We start from the raw sequence: 20,340 nt of genomic DNA, 5'->3' as shown, positions 1-20,340 counted from the left end.
ATAAAATATATTAACAGTTTCTTAAAGTATTCTATATGCTGCTAGCACAGGTATAAATTTAACTTTTGTTGGCTTTTTGTTTTAAAATAAGAAATGTATGCATATATTAAAGATGCCCTACTTATGTGTATAGCCTTAGAGTGTCTGCTGTCATTGATGAAAAGGGGGAGAGCAGGTGGGAGGTAGGTTTATTTGGCTAATAATATTTTATAATCTTTGAAATTCTTAATTAGTCATCCCACTTTCCTATGAAAATTGTCATTTGTTTCAGGTTTATGAAGCTCTATCTATAGTGATTGTTTCCCTTAAATTTTTAGGAGCAACTTATTAAGATGAGGAAAAGTATGATTTATATTTTATAGCTATTACTATAGAGACAGAAAAATAATAGTAGAGGTATGCTCAAGTGTGCTAAGTCTTACCAGAACTTTTTATACCATAACAATTGAAGAAAATTTTTGAATATTTCTGAAATATTAGCATTTCAGTTTCCTAAGAGTTAGAATTAATTGTGTAAATGCATATATGTATAAATTTAAGAACAAAATGCAAAATATATTTTTGATTATTCTGTTAGGTTACGAGCTTAAGCTTATTTCTTTAATTCTTGCTTTATTTTCATATCATGCTAGTCCTTTGCTTATTTTGCACATTTGCATTTTCATTCTTTTACCACCTTTCCTTTATGTTTTAATCCTGCCCCATTTTTTCATATGACAGGAAAAAGCCCGATCATATCAGGTACCAAATGGCTTCCTTCCCCTCATTCCTGCCTTACTTCAATTTCCTCTTTGGCACGAGAAAGCTCATAATTAACCTGCATTTCAGTTGGATTACTTGCAATGGATATAATGTCTCTTGTTTTAAATTGGGAAGAAAATATACACATTTCATTTGAGAAATGGAATTATCCTTTCATTGCCAATCACCTCAGTCTGTTTTAATTGAAAATGAAAATAACATTTGATATATTTATCAAATAAATATATAGATATTTACATATCTGTATATATCAAAGATATATATGAGTAATATGGTGCCTTTCTATCTTTTTTTAAGGGAAATAAGCTGGGAAACCCTATTCAAAATTTTCTTTTCTTTTTTTTTTTTTTAAGATTTTATTTGTTTATTCATGAGAGACCGAGAGAGAGAGAGAGAGAGAGAGAGAGGCAGGCAGAGACACAGGCAGAGGGAGAAGCAGGCTCCATGCAGGGACTCGATCCCAGGACTTCAGGATCACGCCCTGAGCCAAAGGCAGAGCTTAACTGCTGAGCCACCAGGTGTCCCCACTTTTCAAAATTTTAAACAGTAGCTAGGAATAATCATATTAGTTTTGCTGAAAGTAAAAATTTTTTTAAAATTTAAAAATTTTCCTAGAGCTTTTTGTTTTAACATCTTGGTCTTTTTCCTTGGGAAAAATTAAATTGAATTTGAAAAATTGTAGCATACGTGCTAAAGCCTTTAATTTTGTTAAATGTTCACCCATTTGGCACATAAATAAATATGTACGTGAATCTATCATTTTTATAGTTTTAGTGAGAAAGCCTCTAGAGATTTAGAAGTTTGACTTTTACATTTTATTTTTGGTTTTAAGTACAGGTCTAGGACTAATGATAAACATGATAAAGACACTTGATTTATTTTTTATTTATTTATTTATTTATTTATTTGATTAAAAAAAATTTTTTTTTATTTATTTATGATAGTCACACAGAGAGAGGGAGAGGCAGAGACACAGGCAGAGGGAGAAGCAGGCTCCATGCACCGGGAGCCCGACATGGGATTCGATCCCGGGTCTCCAGGATCGCGCCCTGGGTCAAAGGCAGGCGCCAAACCACTGCGCCACCCAGGGATCCCTGATTTATTTTTTTAATATATTTTTTCCTCCTCCCTCCCCCCTGTTTGGTTATCTGGAAGCTCTCACATGTATTTAAAAATCGGTAATATCTAATTGTCTATGAACTTAGTAACTTTGGTTTAAAATATTTATTCAGTTATTTCAATTTGGGATAGATATAAAGTGGTGTATTATTTTTCTTAATGAGCCAATAAATTTTGCTTTTTAAAAAAATCTATATTTTGACTTTGTGGTCAGTTTCTGAATTTTGTAGAATATAGAATAGTTGTCAGCATAGTGCTTTCTAAAATTTGTCTTTTTATTATTTAATTATCTTAATTTTTTTTAAAGTTTATTTAAGTAATCTACACCCAACATGGGGCTTGAACTCATAGCCCCAGAATGAAGAGCGGCATGCTTCTTCTCCACCCTCCTCCTCCTCTGGCTTCTCTGTGCCAGCCAGGTACCCCTATTTAATTATCTTTTAAAGTAGCTCCAAATTGCAGGCAGCATGAACTTGAAATATTATTTTAAACACCATAGGGTATGAACTGTCTCATATTGCCTTTTAGTAGAAATATTCTTTTAAAAGATTTTATTTATTTATCCATGAGAGACACAGAGAGAGAAGAGAGAGAGGCAGAGACACAGGCAGAGGGAGAAGCAGGCTCCACCACGCAGGGAGCCCGACACGGGACTCGATCCCGGGTCTCCAGGATCATGCCCTGGGCTGAAGGCAGCACTAAACCGCTGAGCCACCCGGGCTGCCCCCTTTTATTAGAAATATTAATAATACCTAGGATTTTTTTATAGGAGCAATTTAAAAAATTATATTCCATTTTACTTATCTGACTGGAGTTTTGATCAATGTAAATGAATGTAGTTGGCTCTTTTTTTTCTTTTTTTTTAATGGCAGAAGACGGGAGTTAGTGTCATATAACCTACAGATCTTAGTAATTGAAAGTTCTTTTTCTATGTAGGATACATTGTGATTTTGTTCCTTAGGAAATGTTTTCAAAATTAAGATGAATTTATAGTGTCTTCCTTGAGTATACAAAACTCAGGGAAAACTCAAATGATATGAAAGAGTCACCCAGAAGCAAATAGATGGCAGGGGAACTAGGTTTCAGAAATATATGTGATCTATAAAGTTAATAATTATCAGAGGAAATGCTCTTTGACAAAAAAGGGGGGGGTTATGTAGTATTTTGTTATTATTTTTAAAGGTTATTATCCTAAGATGCACCAGTTCAAAAGAAATTTACTTTTTAAAAGCCTTAGAAACATGAAAAGTTTATGTGATTATATGGGTATTTTTCTATTATGCAGTAAAACTATAGTTTTTCATCGAATTATATATCCTTGCTATTTAAAAGTTGTTGTTAAAAAAAAAAAGTTGTTGTTAGTGTAGTTTGCCGTATTTCAAATGATTTTTAAAGACCTACTTTAATCAACATCAGAGATTGTTTCCATTGCATGTCATCCCGTGTGGCAGGGCTGCTCCATTTTCTTTGTTTATAGGTATTTCCTTTAACATTTCTAACTAACTGTGTGCCCCAGAGCAAAGAAACCTAGGAGTTCTTCCTTTTCTAGCCTGCCTCTTGATTTGCACGAGAGGCAAGTCACTTGGTTTTATTTAGATGCTTATTTAACAAATCTCTATTTTAATGGTAAAGGTGATACCTTTTTAAGTAGCAAGAAAGCCTAACAGTCTGTCTAGCTTAAAAATAGAAAAGCATCTAATCATTTTCACAGCTTTGGAGAATTAACTTAATTTTTTAAAATAGAACTTCTAAATATGTCTAAATACAATTTCTAGTGCTTTGTGTTAGTATCAATGAAAAGGTCGAATCTCTGTCTGCTAATAGATTAATAACTAATGTTGACGATAGAAATCATCTTACGTAAAACTAATTTTGAAATAATGTCTCAAATAGTTTTACCTTTCATGCTTGATGAGAATTTTTGCTTCCTTTTATGAATGGCTTTTGGCTGTGATTTTTTTTTTTTTTTTTTGTAAATCTTTAGGTTCTTTTACTGTCTTAATAAGTGAGAATTAGTAAATATGCCGTTTATAGCTTAGCTTTTTCTTTCAAAAAGATTGCAAGTAAATTGTTTGCCTGATAATTTACAAGAAGCGGCAGAACAATGTAGATAGTTAGGTGAATTATTTTTAATAATAACTTTGGTTATTCTGCTTAGAAGTATTTTAAATTAAAGCGAGGTCAAGTAAATTGGCGATTATCTCTTGTTTGATATCAGTTCTAAATGATTTAATTTCCTGTTTTGTTGAACAAACGCTTGCTGAATTAGCTGCAGAAAAGTTGAAAACAAAGCACCATTTATTTCAGTGTTTTACTGTGTACAAATGGATAGTCTTTTTTGCAACATAAATTCATTTCTACCCTATAATAGAAACAGTTATTTTGGGGGAAAGATTTTTAGTTACTTTTGAGTAACCTCAAAAAAACTAAATTTTTACCTTAATACAGTTATTATTTGGTGATAGCATAAAGGATAACAGCTGTTGTCAGGATATAAATTTCTGACCTAAAATTAATAAAAATACAGTAATTTTATTTTCCTAGTCTGTGGTTTTAAAACTGTTTAAAGTTGTTCTTTACTTTCAATAGTATTCTCATTGACATCAGTTTATATAAAACAAAACAATGTACTTCTCAATATATATCTCAAAGCATAATTACTATCAACTGATTTTCTAGTACTTTTCCAAATATTTCTAACAACTGACATAAATTATGTTTATGAAAACTTAATCTATTTTTATTTATTTAGACGCTGGTTTTCAATACAGAACAATCAGTTGGTTTACCAGAAAAAGTTTAAGGTAGGTGTTTTGTTAATTAAGTGAAAACCCAGTGAGTCCCCTGTTTCAGTTCTCTGTTCATCTTGATAAAGCACTGAAGCCCATAAATACTCATGTGTGCAAAATTATTTTTTATTAGTTTTATTTTTAGGCATGTATAAGAGAACTCAAAAGTGGAAAGCATCAATTTTTGATCCTTAAAAGCAGAGTGATACTGAATCTTGAATTCTTAACTCCTAATTTTGAGACGGGTGTTTCTGTGTCCCAGGATTATTGCTTTCATTTCTTCATTTTCTTTGACCAGCTGTGTGACAGGAACAATACTACATTCCATTTTACTATTTTGAGGCTGAAGGAAAAGGGTACCTTTTAAGAAACATCACCTTAGGGCCAGAGGTGATACTATAAAATTGTTAAAGATGACATTAAAATGTAAGCTTGAAGTGATTTAAATAGAAACCTCTGAATTTGTTAATGTTGTTTTTAAACATTTCTTTTCCTGAACCCTATTTTAAGGGTGAGGACTTTTATTTATTGGGAAGGCATACTGAGATTATATGGGACTTGAGAATTGTTAAAAAATAATTAGGAAAAAAATCCCTTATTTAATAGATGAATTGATTTTTACCTAGTCTTTGTGAATGATGTATTCAACTGTACATTTTAAGTACTCACACTTTACTCTTGAGATACACAATCTGAAATTTTATTTGCTTCGTTCTGTGCTAGCAGGCTTACTCCACAGAAGTCCTTTATTCTATTTTTTTTTTTTTTTTTTTTTTTTGAAGTCCTTTATTCTAACTCAGTTCAGGGTTTCTTCTGCTCTGATAAACTTGGTTTTGACTTTATATTTTTGATAAGTACTAGAAAAATGATAGAAGCTTTCTCATTTCTCAGGTATTTTAAGAAGATTGTATAAGCTTCCTTTTTTAGAGGAAAGTAGCTTTTATTATATGTGAAGGGGGACCAGGAGAATAATGGATAATGAAAGAAAATTAGTAGGAAGCTAACATTTGTTGAATACCTATTAATTACCATGTTTTAGACTAAGCTCTTTACATATATTTTTATTTAATCCTTGTATAGCAATTTTATGAGACAGATAAAATTATGAACAGGACACAGTTACCTTTAATAGTTGTATCTATGTTGATAACTCCTATCTCTGATCCTAAATTAGATAAATATAAATCTTTAAAATTAGACCATTCATTCTGAGTAATATTTTTAAGTGTGTTATTATTGGTGGTAGTACTTAATAGCTAAGTTGATAAACATAGGAGTTTTGTTTCCTTTTTGTAGGATAACCCCACTGTGGTAGTGGAAGATCTAAGGCTCTGCACGGTGAAACACTGTGAAGACATAGAACGACGTTTCTGCTTTGAGGTAGTCTCTCCAACAAAGTAAGTGGTTCTAAAGAATGAGAGTTGCTTTTAAGTTTCTGTAGTTTGTTTTAAAGAACTTTACAAAATAGAGAAACATTTGTTTTACTTGTGATTATGGTAGAGAAAAAGGTGCCTTAAAAGTAAATTTTAATAATTAATGATTATAGGTAATAACAGTGAGATATTTATGTTAACTTTTACCCAGTATCATTTTCTTTAAATTTCATAAAGATTATTGATGTGGCTATATGAAAACTTTTTGGGTGCCTTGTTGATGAATTAACATCGTATACCAGATCAATCCATATTTGTACCCAATAGAAAATATTAGTGTTATATTTGGTAAATTTAAAGTTATTTTTTAATGTTCAGGGATTTTTAATTTTTTTTTCTACTAAGCAATTTGTTTCATTTCTACTGATTTCTTCATGAACATACTCTGTCCTAAAGATAGATGAAATAAAACCATTCAAAAGAAATTATTTTATGTTAGAAAATTATTGAACAGCAAAGTAAACATTATTATTATTTTGAGGGGTTAATTTAGTGTCTGAGAAAACAATGTTATTTCCTTTTAGAAGTTGTATGCTTCAGGCAGATTCTGAAAAGCTGCGCCAGGCATGGATTAAGGCTGTTCAGACCAGTATTGCCACTGCTTATAGAGAGAAGGGTGATGAATCAGAGGTTAGTAAACAATATTGTAATACAAAATGATACATTGCCAGAAGTTTTTAATTTTAGTTGCAACATTATATAGTTACAACATTTTTAATGGATGATGAGTTTTATAATTGAAAGAGGTTTTACTATTAAAATCTAGATTTATTTTTATTTCTCTTCACTTTATCATTTTAATATATGTTTAATTCAATATTTGAATATATGTCCTAGGTTGACATACAGCATTCTAGTGTTAAGTATTTTTCCCAAAATATTTTACTATTCTAATTAATAAAAATTAGTGGAAAATGGATGAATAGTAATTAGTAAAAATAAAAAAAGGTAAACTCAAATTGTCTCTGGATTGAAGTCTACCTGAAGATAAGTTGAAATAGAGTGGTGGGTCATAGTTTGGCTTCAGCTTCCCAGTGATTTTATAGACTTTTGAGCAACGCCATGAGTAAGTTTTGAGAAATGGAACTTGCCAATTCCTCTAGTAACTTCCTGAAAATGAGACATTTGTGAGTCTGTACATGTTTGAAAATGTCTTTATTTTATCCTTGCATTTGTTTGATAGTTTGGTTGGGTGTGGAGTTTATAGGTTGGAAGTAATTATTCTTAAGAATTTTAACAGCATTGTTTTTCTAGTTTTCAGTGTTGCTGTTGGAGTCTTTCTTGTTACTGTTCTTTTTGTATTGCTTCTCTCTGGTTTCTTGTTTTCTTTTTCTGGGATTTCTGGACTAATTTTACGATTTTTCTGATTTTTTTGTGTGTTTTTGCTCTGCTTTCTGGACTTTTCTCAGTTAATCTCACAACTTTCTATGGAATATTTTAGTTCTGTTAGCTCATATTAAATTTGTAGGAGTTTCTTTTTGTTTGTTGAATGTTTATACATGTAAACTTGTTCTTTCTTCACGGATACAGTGTTAGAGCTATGGTTTTCAAACTTGGCTGCCGTGATGATAACACAGGGATTTTTTTGAAATCCCAGTACATAGGTTCCACCCCAGGGTAATTAAATGGAGTTGGGACCCAGGCATCAATAGTTTGAAAAGCTTTCTAGGTGGTTTCCATGTATACACAATGCTGAGAACTATTGTGTCAGAGGTTTTTCTTGGCTATCTGGTAATTTGTTCTGATTACAAGTCAAAGACTAAAAACCTCTTGGATGCTCTAAGAACATAGTAAAGACTTTGTTGACTATGAGCCTCTCTGAAGTCTGGACCATTTGCTGAGGAACAACTAGAAAGTTAGGATCTTTGGAATCTTTTAAGCTGATATGATTTCCCAGAGGAGTCTCATCAGTCAGTCTCCTGAAGAGGGGTAAGGGGCTTCTGGGATCTCAGCATTCAGTGTGTATATATTCACTTAATCTTCTGCCTTCTACCTTTCAGGTAAATCCTGTCCAGAGAGATACTCTGTTTTACTGCCTCAGAGAATAAAATAAAATTCTAGTCATTTGTGTTTATGTGTGGGAGCAGTTCCAAAATGCATGGAGTTGGGGAAGGCACCTTGGGATCCATCTGCTCCTTACACAGTCTTTTGTCCCACTTTGATTCCCACTTCCATGGTTAACTCGTTATATAAATCCTGGATGGAGCCCTCTGTGTCATGTAAATTCATGAACTCATATTTACTTACTACTGCCGTTGTTAAGATTTGGCCTTGGTCTGCTCAGTTACCGTTCATCCATCCGTCTTCCAGATTCCAAAATTTTGTTGCTGTTATTTGCTTCTCTGTTCTCCTTATTTTTATGGGCAAATGTCTTTTTTTTTTTTTTTTTAACTAAAGGAAAACACAACAACTTTCTAGACTAGATTACAGTCATCTCACTTCATACCTAGTAATAATTTCTTAATATCATCTATTACCTAGTCACATATGTTTCCAGTTGTAAAAAAAGTAGCATCGTATCTATGACTGGGCATTGCATCTGGTTGTTATGTCCCTCACGTCTTTCAGTCTAGAGCAAGGCCTTTTTTTTGTGACAGTAACTTACTGAAGAGAGAAGTTTAGTTGTTCTATAGAATTTCGACTGATACAATTAAATCATAGGTGATGTGTATACTTCTGTTGCAACAGGAGACACAGAATACTTGGTTATCCAACCATTCATTGCTAATGCTGTCAGGCTTCTGTGTGACACATTCCAAGTGACCCATTGGATTAGAAAGACGACAATATGACTCCTCGACTGTAAAGTTACATTCCCTCCCTTTTTCCCAGTCTACTTTGTTGCTTGGTGTAAGAAGTCTACTTTGTGTTACTTTGATCTCATAAGATCTACTCCCCCTCCAACCATTCATCTAATGGTTTTACAGATGAATTTATGATTTCATTAGGAATTTCAAAATGATAATTTTCTAATTCTGTCATCCCACCTATATTAATTAACTTGAATTCTTATGTTAAATATAGCTTTTGTTTATCAGCTGGAGCTATTTAGTTACTGTAATAAAATACTCAATTTTTTGCTTTCAGTTATCACATTTGATTAGTTTATTAGCTGCCTTAGTAGCTGCCTCTAATTTTTTGGATATTGTTATAGACTCATGGATTTTTGTAGGTATAATAGGTCCCAATTAATTACACTAATTATTCTTTTTTTACAAAATTATTTGAGTGTAGTTGACACACACTGTTATATTGGTTTCAGGTATAGAACACAGTGATTGAACAACTCTATTCATTATCCTGTGCTCACCATATTCACCATACAATGTTACTACAGTACCATTGACTGTATTACCTGTGTTGCACTTTTCATCCCTGTGGCTTATACATTCCATAACTGGAAGCCTTTATCTACTACTCCCCTTCCCATTTTGCCCATCCTTCCATCCCCCTCCTTTCTGGCAACCATCAGTTTTTTCTCTATTTATAGGTCTGTTTCTGCTTTTTGTTTGTTTTTTAGATTCCACATATATATGAAATCATATGGTATTTGTCTTTTTCTGTATGAATTATTTCACTTAGCATACAAAATACCCTCTAGGTCCATCCTCTAGGATGTCACAAATGGCAAGATCTCATCCCTTTTTTATGGCTGCATAATATTCGTGTGTGTGTGTGTGTGTGTGTGTGTGTGTGTGTGTGTGTACACATATTTTTCTATATCCATTCATCTATCAATGGATCCTTTGGGTTGCTTCCATATCTTGGCTATTGTAAATAATGTTGTTGTAAACATAGGGCTGCATATATTTTTTGGAATTAACATTTTCATTTTCTTTGTGGTAAATACCTAGTAGTGGAGTTATTAGATTACATCATATTTCTATTTTTAATTTTTTGAGGAATCTCCATACTATTTTCCATAGTGGCTGCACTAAACATTCCCACCAACCTTGCACAGGGGTTCTTTTTTTTCCTACATCCTCACCAACACTTGTAATTTCTTGTCTTTTTTATTTTAGCCATCTGACAGGTGTAAGGTGATACCTCATTGTGGTTTTGATTTGCATTTCCCTGATGAGGCATCCGTATTGGTAAGGAAGAAGTTAAACTGTCACTATTTGCAGATGACGTGATACTGTATATAGAAAATCCTAAAATGTCACCAAAAAGCTATTAGGATTAATAAATGAAATCAGTAAAGTTGCAAGATACGACGTTAATACCCAGAAATTGGTTGCATTTCTGTACACTAATAATGAAGCAGCAGAAAGCGAAATGAAGAAAACAATTCCATTTATAATTGTACCCAGAAGAATAAAAGACCCAAGAATAAACTTAACCAAGGAGGTAAAGACCTATACTCCGAAAACTGTAAAATACTTATGAAGGAAATTGAAGAGAATACAAACAAATGGAAAGATGCTCTTGGATCAGAATTAATAATGTTATTATTAAGAATTAATAATGTTAAAATCCCATGCTCGTGGATCAGAAGAATTAATAATGTTAAAATGTTCATAAAACCCAAAGCAATCTACAGATTTAGTATAATCCCTGTCAAAATACCAACAGCATTTTTCATGGAACTAGAACAAATAATATTAAAATTTGTATGGAACCATAAAAGATCCTGAATAGCCAAAGCAATCTTGTGAAAGAATAAAGCCGGAGGTGTCATAATTCCAGAATTCAAGCCATACTACAAAGCTGTATGGTACTGGCACAAAAATAGGCAGGAATAGAAAACAGAGCCCAGAGATAAACCTACACTCACATGGTCAATTAATCTATGACAAAGGAGGCAAAAGCAGTCTCTTTTATACAGTGGAGGAAAAGGCAGTCTCTTCAATAAATGGTACTAGAAAACTGGATAACTATATGCAAAAAGAATGAAACTGGACCACTTTCTAACACCATACATAGAAATAAACTCAAAATGGATTAAAGACCTAAATGCGAGACCAGAAATCATGAAACTCCTAAAAAAAGAACATATGCAGCAATATCTGTGATATTGGCCATAGCAACATTTTTCTAGATATGTCTAGAAAGGCAAGGGAAAGAAGAGCGGAAACTACTGGGACTACATTAAAATAAAAAAACATCTGCATAGTGAAGGAAACAATAAAATAAAAAGGCAACCTACTGAAGGGGAGAAGGTATTTGCAAATGATATATCCAGTTAGGGGTTAAGATCTAAAAAATATAAAGAACTTATACAACTCAACACCAAAAACCCTACAAATAATCTGACTAAAAATGGGCAGAGGACCTGAATAGACATTTTTCCAAAGAAGAGATACAGATGGTTGGGCAGCCCGGGTGGCTCAGGGGTTTAGCGCCGCCTTCAGCCCAGGGCGTGATCCTGGAGACCCGGGATCGAGTCCCACGTTGGGCTCCCTGCAGTGGAGCCTGCTTCTCCCTCTGCCTGTGTCTCTGCCTCTTTCTCTCTCTCCTCTCTGTGTTGCTCGAATAAATAAAATCTTTAAAAAAATTATTTTTAAAAAAAGAAGACATACAGATGGCCAACAAACACATGAGAAAGATATTCAACATCAGTACATTTTTTTTAATGTTCAGATTATCACAGCTTTGTCCAATAAAGGCTTGGGATAATACATTTTAATATTTTCTTATGTTTTTTAGCAAAATTTTAAGAAGGAACAAAATTAGAGGTATTATATCCAGATCATCTTGATGAAGAAGCTGGTGGCATTGCTGAAATACCTGTGTTATGAAAAATCATACATTTGAAATAATAGAGGTTATAGGGAAAATGGGGATAGGGCTGCCCTAACAATCTGTGTAAGTTTGTAACTAAAATTACTTGCAGGAACTTGAATCTCAGTAAAAATACTAGCATAATTAAATTCATAATAAATGAATACTACAGTATAGATAGGACTTTACTTTAAAAAATTGTTGAAGATAGCTTAATGGAAGGATATAGTAGGGTTGAGATTACTCAGTCATGGTGACAAAGGCAAAATACATAAAGATCAGAGAATGAATGTAATACACACTTTTAAGTTCAAGCACATGGCCAAAATGAGCCAAAAAGAATGGGGGGAATGAGTGTCATGATTATTCCTATGTTCCTGAAGATGGCTAGCCCAGGTTCTGCTGTGTAATGTACTTTGCTTTCAGCTTCTATAATTTGGTACAAAAACTAACTTTTATAAACTGGGAATGAGCCAATAAGATTTCTGTATTATATTGACGTCTTTTTTCCTACCTGATAATTGCATATGGGGTAACTCACATTATTAACATGTTCTAGTAAAACAAATATTTAAAAAATATCAAAATCATTTCAAAAAGACAAGTTCCAAGTATTGTACAAATAACCCCGCCCCCAAAACTATTTCAGAGTAAGTTTCTAACATGATGCCCTGTTATCCATTATTTTAGTGTTACTTTCCTCACCCTAGAACATTTCTCCTATAAAACCACAGTACTGCCATCATAATGAGGAAATGAGCATGGATATATGGCTACAATTTAATTTCCAAACATCTTTAAGTTTATCAGTTGTCCCAGTACTGTTCTTTATAGCAGAAGGATCCAGTCCGGAAGCACAGGTAACATTAGGTGTCATAGCTCTTGATTTTCCCTCCCTCAGGAATAGAGCCTCAGTCTTACTTTGATCTTGACCTTGATAGTTTTGAAGATAGAAACTAGTTATTTTGTAGAATGTCCTTCAGTGTGAGTCTGATGTTTACTCACTAGGTTATGCATCTTTGGCAGATGTATCATATAAATGATGCTGTGTTCTTCTCACTGCGTACTCAGGTGGCACATAACTGACTTGTCCTGCTATTGGTGATGTTAACTTTGATCACTTGATTAAGGTGGTGTTTGCTAGACTTATGTACTATTACATTCCCTTTGTACGTAATAAGTATTTTGTAGGGGAGGTTATTTTGGGACTATGTGAATATTCTGTTCCTCATCAGGCTTTAAACTTTATTTATGTTAGTATAAGCCACTATTTTTTTTTCAATGTATTATAACCCATTACTATCATTTTTTGTTTTGTTGTTCAAATTGACCCAAGTTTGGCCAGTGGAGCCCTGGCTTCTGTATCCTTTTGACATGTTCCCATCAATCTGAGTTCCTCCTTACTTTCTAGCAAGATGAGGTGTTCCAGGTTCATCTTGCACTTTCTCTGCACCAGTGCTACAATCAGCAGTTTCTACAAAGAAACTTCCTTTTTTGGTGAATGGGTTTTAGAAACAAAAATAAAGGAATATATATATGTGTATATGCACAGACATGTTTATATTTGTTTTTGTATCTGTTTATAATGAAAACCATCTATGTGCCTCTTATTATCTCCAGTTCTAATCACACACGACAGGGTTTGTTCTAATTCTCTCCCTTTCCATATAAATAAATGGCTCCTTTTTAATTTTAACATGTTTACGTATTTGATCAGTCTCCCTTTATGTAACCAACATCCTTCTTTGCTGCCAACTGCCCCTACTCAGGCTCAGGCACCTCACTCTAGTGTTTTCTTCTTCCTGCTGGGGCTCTCACTTCCCTTGGTGGGAATATAATTATAATTATGTAATTGATTTATTCTTTGGTAAAAGGCCATACCATTTCCAGTTATTCACTACAATAACTGAAACAATTTGCTTGCGGTTCATTGAATACCTTGGAAAAACTTGGTATAAAATAATATTTTATTCTAGAGTCTTAATAGTCTCATGTTTATTCCATCTATCTACGATCTTGCATGTTAATTTAGTGCTTCTCTTTTTCTGTCCCCTTGTATCTTGCACATGTGTTCACTGTGTCACTTATCTTATATATATACATATATTTATATATATATATGTATATATGTCATTTCCAATGTTTGTTTCTTCTGACAAGACTAAATGCCAGTTGATGGAGAAACCTGTATCTTTTTATCCTTGAATCTGTAATGCCTAGAACAGTGCCTGGCTTAGGCCCATAATAACCCTTTAATTTATTGGTTGGAAGCTTTTATTTGGAGCATGTAAAGTGTAGCATAGTATTACAGTCTTTTTTTTTTAAACAAATAATTCTTAATTTTTTAGAAGCTGGATAAGAAATCATCTCCATCCACAGGAAGCCTGGATTCTGGAAATGAGTCAAAAGATAAATTATTGAAAGGAGAAAGTGCACTACAGCGAGTCCAGTGTATTCCTGGCAATGCCAGCTGTTGTGACTGTGGTCTGGCCGACCCACGGTGGGCCAGCATCAACCTGGGCATCACTCTGTGTATCGAGTGCTCTGGGATTCACAGGTGGGTAGGCCTGTACGGGGTAGGAGACGTCTTTTGGATAAATACACATAGTAAATTATCGTGTCTCATTGGTTAGAGGACCTTTTCCACTTGCCTTAGTTTGACTGCTGTTTGTATCTTTGTAACTTTTGTAAAGTGAATAAAATTCTGGCTTGTGGAGGGCTTTAGAGGACTTTATTTTACTATTTATTATTAACCAGACGATCTCTCCGTATTTACATATATGTTGGGGACATAGTAACTATGTCCCATTAAAAGAGAAATAATTCGCATAATATGCGAATAAAGACAATAGCTTTATATATTAATATATTTTTTTCCCTCTTAGGAGTCTTGGAGTTCATTTTTCAAAAGTACGATCTTTAACTTTAGACACCTGGGAGCCTGAACTTTTAAAGGTAAAATACATAATTGCTTAAAAATATTTCAAATTTTCACATAAAAGATCAGGATTTTAGAATCTTGATTTATAAAATGTATGAGCTTCTTAATGCTAACAATAAACTAAACTATTGAAACACATCTGAGGCTATTTTGGCAAATCTGGTATTTTCATATGGGTTTTTTAAATTGTGAAGTTTATGTAGCACTTTTAATTGCAAGTCACTTTACCTTTTAAGGAAAACAGTATTCCTACATTTTTATGTTTTCTCAAAAAAACCCCATCAATTCTGTGCCTTAATTTTAATCTTTTATGATTATATAAATTTGTTGAAAATATAATAGACATACCAGCATGCTCCAGAATGGATGGGTATAGCATGTTGTTATGATTGGGCCATTTTAGCATAGGACCATTTGAAGGTAGTAACTACTCAAGGTAGTAGTTATCCAACTAAGACATCCTTTCACCTTGTGTGGGGATCCATATCTATGAAAATGTCATAAATAATTTTAGACCACAACTTGGTTTCTGGTAAGGTTTATAAAACTCATATTTGCTAATGATACATTCCTTTTAATTCCCATCATTTAGTTTGTCATATTGTAAAAAATATATATATTAGTTTAACAATTGTAGTATACTCTGCATTTATTTGTGTGAAATTGTGTTCTTTATGTATTTGTATTTTTATTTCAATCCACAGATAAAACCAGTAATCCTCTCAATTATGTAAAGTAAAAAATTTGCTTTGTGAAATTACCGTATAAACACCTGGATGAAAGTGATAAATTGGCTCCTAAAGTAGAGCCCTATTTAGATCGATTCTATTAATTGTTATGAATTCAAAGGAGAAGAAAGTAGGTGATGAGAGGTAGAAACCTAATTTCTCAACATCACTTTTGTAGCCATGAACTTAATAGATTCAGTTTTTTTTAAGATTATTTATTTATTTATTCATGAGAGACACAGAGAGGCAGAGACACAGGCAGAGGGAGAAGCAGGCTCCGTGCAGGGTGTCCGATGTGGGACTCGGGGTCTCCAGGATCATGCCCTGGCCCAAAGCAAGACGCTCAACCACTGAGCCACCCAGGTGTCCAAGTAGATTCAGTTTTTAAAATTTGGTTGAAACAAGTCTGGTACATTAAAAAATATAACCATGAGCTTTAAACAAAATATTTTGAGATTTGTATATATAAATATATGGAGAAAATAGTTTACTTCCATTTTAAAACTTAACCTATTTGGCTTTAGGCTTCTTTTTTCATTTAATTTACTAACCATTGTGAAAAATATGCAGCATTGTACTAGCCATTGTTGAGGGAAGGTAAGTGAGGAGAAACCCTGTCTTGTAAAAGTGATAGTCTTCTAGCGGGAGGTATTGTTAATGGCAAATGATATTGCTTAGTCCTTGTCTTATTTTGTTTTAACTTTAAACATCTTTGTGGGATGAGCATTTGCAGAATATGCAGAAGGAGTGAGTTAACTGTACTTGCTTTAAGCACTTTTATAGTATTTTTAGGAATTTGTAGCTTATTTTTGTATTTTCCTGCCAAAACAGCTTATGTGTGAGTTGGGAAATGATGTTATAAATCGAGTTTATGAAGCTAAAGTGGAAAAAATGGGAGTAAAGAAACCACAACCAGGACAAAGGTATTATGTGTTCCTTTTTTTTCATAAGCAGGAATATAGCTATGATTTTATTTCACTGTAATGTTTGATATGTAATATTGAGACAGACTATTTAGAAGAGAACAGTACTGTTTCTGTTAAAATATGGCTCTTTCTTGGGTAGGTGTTAGATAATTATTTTTTTGTTGATTAGATAATCAACTATAGGCTCCAGATGAGAATCTTAAAACTTAAGTCTCAACATAGAATGTAAAAGCTCTTAGCAGTTAAAGTAGACCAATTGTGTTATTGGTAGGTCTTTAAAAAGAGATAATCTGTCCATTAATGTCTCTAGGGATCAAGTTTCTATTGCCAACAATGAATGGTTTTACATTGTTTGACTTCGTTCAGTAAATATCTGCTAATAATAATATCTGTACCTGGGTGGCTCAGTCAGTTGAGTGTCCAACTTGATTTTGGCTCGGGTCATGGTGTTCGGGTTGAGGAATTGAACCCTGCTTCTGGCTCCACACTGGGCGTGGCAGCCACACTGCTTAAGATTCTCTCCATAAAAAAGAAAAAGAGATTCTCTCCCTCTCACTCTGTGCCCACCCCCGCCCCCCTCCTGGGCTTTGTTTCTCTTGTTTCTCTCTTTATCTGTTAAAAAAAAAAAAAAAAAATATATATATATATATATACACACACACACACACACATACACATACATATATGTGTATGTGTGTGTGTGTCTGTTAATCATGTAATTTATACATGGCATTATGATGGTAAAGAATTAAAGGTAAAAGGGTAGCTTCTTGTAGGGGAGAGTACTTAGTTGCTGTGTTTGAAATTATACTTCCAGTTCTGTATATGGAAGCTCATTGAATGAAGTTGGCTAAAATGCCCTCAAAGTACATAATTAGTTTTTATTGTTGATGTTGCTTTTAGTCTTTATGGCTTTTTATTTTTAGCATTAAAATCTTACTTGCCTTAATCTTGTGTTGGGTTTTTGTGTTCAACTAAATCTTTATGTATAATCACTATTATTTTAAAAGATTTTGTTATTTGAGAGAGAGAGTACACAAGTTAAGGGGAGGGGCAAAGGAAGAGGGAGAAGTACACTTGGCTGAATAGGGAGCCCTACACTGTGCTGGATCCCAAGACCCCTGGATCATGACCTGAGCCAGAGGCAGATGCTTAACTGAGCCATCCAGGCATCCATATGCATAATCAATATTATTTTAAAGTTATTGCTGTCTGAATTAATATCACTTAAGTGTGATTATTTGCTAAAGTATGGCCAAAGTTATTTCAGACCTCGAATAACCTATTTTAGGCAAAGATTTAACTATTTTAAAAGGATATAAGTAAGAAAACGAATAGAATGGATTAGGCATTTTGTGATCATATCAAAAAAGTTTAAAATGTGACATTTTTTTCTTCTCCTTTAATTAAGAATGCTATGTTGTTTTAAAGTAGCTGTCCTAGGAAAAATCATGACTGACGATAGTGCTAGTTCATTTATTGATGTTATCTATTGGAGTAAAATGAAATCAAAGTTAATTTCTATAAGTTTTTAAAGTTTTCTTGGTAATATTTTCCATTTTGTAAAAAAGCACAGGGGATTTATATATAGAACTGAATGAGCCCAGAAATTAAGAGAATAAGAGAGTGTCATGTTAATACTTGTGATTTTTCATTTAGTTTATTATTTGTTATTTCATTTGAATATGAGATCATAGTTATTAAATATTTGGAAGGGAAATATGTTGCATAATATCACAAATTTAATTTTAACTAATAATATATTTAGTGACTTTTGGGGAAATAATTCGGTATGTAATGGCTTCTTTTCAGTATCAGCCATGCTAAGAGATTAAACAGAATATCATGACATTTTTATGTATACCAGACAGGAGAAAGAGGCATATATCAAAGCAAAATATGTGGAGAGGAAATTTGTGGATAAATATGCTATATCATCATCACCTCCTGAGCAGGAAAAAAGGATGGTCTCCAAAAGTTGCGAAGAAAAGAGGCTGAGCATTTCTAAACTTGGGCCGGGTGACCCAGTCAGGGCGCCTCCCCAAAGTTCAGGTACTATGGCTTACTTGTTGCGTATAGAAATATTTTCTTAAACTGAAGTCACTTTGTTAATCTCTGAATTAGTAGCCATTGCAGATTATTTAAATGCTAAAAATCTGTTTCTTTCTACGTATTCTAAGGAAAAATTGGGTTTCTATGGCCTTAAAACAGTTAAAATTGAATAGTGTCTTGGTAATTCACATCTCTAGGTAATGTGTGTATTCTAAGGAATAAAACTGCTTAAAATGCAAGGGGAGATGGGAATTATAAATCTATCATGGCAACAAGCCCTAAATATCTGATTAACCACCTAATATCCTTCCTATTTTTTTCCTCCTAAATTTCCCCCAGTAATGTTTTTTCCTGCCCTTTTCCCTTCTTATGGCCTGCTTTGTGCTTTGCTAACTTGCATGTCCCCAGTGGTTGCTGTAAATAGCGACGAGGCCAGGCGGGAGTCTCTGTTCTGTCCTGATGAGCTAGATTCACTCTTCTCCTACTTTGATACTTCTTCAAAACTACGTAGTAGTAAGTACTACTCTTGTGGAGCATTCCAAGTCTGTGCCAGTGGTCATTGTGCAGTGTGGCCGTTTCTCTTGATGTTACCCATTGTCTCAGAATTACACATTACTTGCAGTCATACAATACATTAAGCTCTTCACCACGCCTGACATATTATGGGGTAATAAGATGTGTTGCGACTCTGAAGAGAAGTTTATTTTCCAGCTTTGTGGTTGATTCATATTTCGATAAGCTGAATGTTTGAAAAGATTAAAATTGTATTAAATGTGTTCTGGTGGTGGCTGAGTTCATGTTGACGTATCAGAGCTCATTTTCAAACCTGTTGTTAGTTTCTGAGTGGCATGAACTTTAATCACTAGCTGATTTTTCTTTAAAACAGTCAAAAGTAATGATAGTGGGATCCAGCAGAGCTCTGATGATGGAAGAGAATCTTTACCCTCCACGGTGTCTGCCAATAGTTTATATGAGCCTGGTGAGTTCTGGTGAAATTCAATGTTAATTGAGACTATTGGCTGGAAAATGCATGTGCTTTGTCCTTAGTCTTGATTACATAATTTCTAAAGAAGCCTTTTGGAAGCCAAATGAGAAGTCAGCTGTTTCTTTTCCTATTTGGACATTGTCTTCTAGTTGTATGTTCTTCTAAGCCTCATAAGACATGCTAAAAGTGCCCAGTCACTGAGGATACTTTCTTTTTTTTTTTTTTTTTTTTTTTTTTTTGAGGATACTTTCTAATGCACATGAACTATGACTTAATACGCTTTTGGGCTGTTTTATCAGGACAGAGATTAGTAGCTCCTTCCACATTATATTTTTCTTCTGACCTGTTTCGTCTTCCTATATTCTCTCCTTCGTGATTTCCGTGATTTTTGATCTTGCAAATTACTCAGTAGTGAACATTTTTTGAATTACTTGAATGGCTTGTACTGTAAATTGTGGTGATATTGGACCATTCTTGGAGTAAAGCGAGGTTTGGTCTAGTAGTAAAATTCTTCAGGTTTTTTTTTTTTTTTTTTTTTCAACACCAGCTCTTGTTGAGTCCTTAAATCCAGGCTTAGAGAAATACACCCAATTTTAATCTAGTACAGAGTAATTAATCTCGCATTGAATACTGGCAGGACCACAAAGGTCTAGCATACCAATTGATATAAGAGAAGAAGTTTGACTGGTTGGGAAGTGATCAGTCTGTTGGAAATAACATCCTTTTGTGGAAATCTCCAATTCGCTCATTTTGTTAAATCAGTAGTTTCTTTTACATTTTTTTACTGTAGTAAGAGTTCATTTTTAGTTTTTGAATTGTGGTAAGATATACCTAACATAAAATTTACCATCTTCACCATTTTCAAATGGACAGTTGTGAAG

At 33.5% G+C, this 20,340-nt stretch overlaps 1 protein-coding gene across 8 annotated transcripts in view; it reads left to right on the top strand.

Moving 5' to 3' along the window:
• Positions 1-20,340, top strand: part of ACAP2 (ArfGAP with coiled-coil, ankyrin repeat and PH domains 2) — a 131,173-nt gene that overhangs the window by 97,135 nt on the left and 13,698 nt on the right. For 3 of the 8 annotated variants that reach the window (XR_012024360.1, XM_072811932.1, XM_072811934.1), the window contains exons 11-20: positions 721-741; positions 4,634-4,685; positions 5,967-6,067; positions 6,628-6,733; positions 14,176-14,384; positions 14,713-14,782; positions 16,328-16,419; positions 18,290-18,474; positions 18,883-18,987; positions 19,361-19,453. Coding sequence is in view for 6 of the 8 variants with exons in the window: in XM_072811932.1 (XP_072668033.1) it covers positions 721-741; positions 4,634-4,685; positions 5,967-6,067; positions 6,628-6,733; positions 14,176-14,384; positions 14,713-14,782; positions 16,328-16,419; positions 18,290-18,474; positions 18,883-18,987; positions 19,361-19,453 (1,034 nt within the window). In the remaining 2 variants the exon portion in view is untranslated. The remainder of the gene's footprint in view (positions 1-720; positions 742-4,633; positions 4,686-5,966; positions 6,068-6,627; positions 6,734-14,175; positions 14,385-14,712; positions 14,783-16,327; positions 16,420-18,289; positions 18,475-18,882; positions 18,988-19,360; positions 19,454-20,340) is intronic. The other 5 variants (XR_012024361.1, XM_072811933.1, XM_072811935.1 and 2 more) reach the window with 4 other exon arrangements.

Source organism: Canis lupus, chromosome 35 (assembly GCF_048164855.1).
Source record: "Canis lupus baileyi chromosome 35, mCanLup2.hap1, whole genome shotgun sequence".
In the NCBI taxonomy this organism is placed as follows: Eukaryota; Metazoa; Chordata; class Mammalia; order Carnivora; family Canidae; genus Canis; species Canis lupus.
Note: the sequence above shows the minus strand (reverse complement) of the source record. Positions and strands in the feature narration are given on the sequence as shown.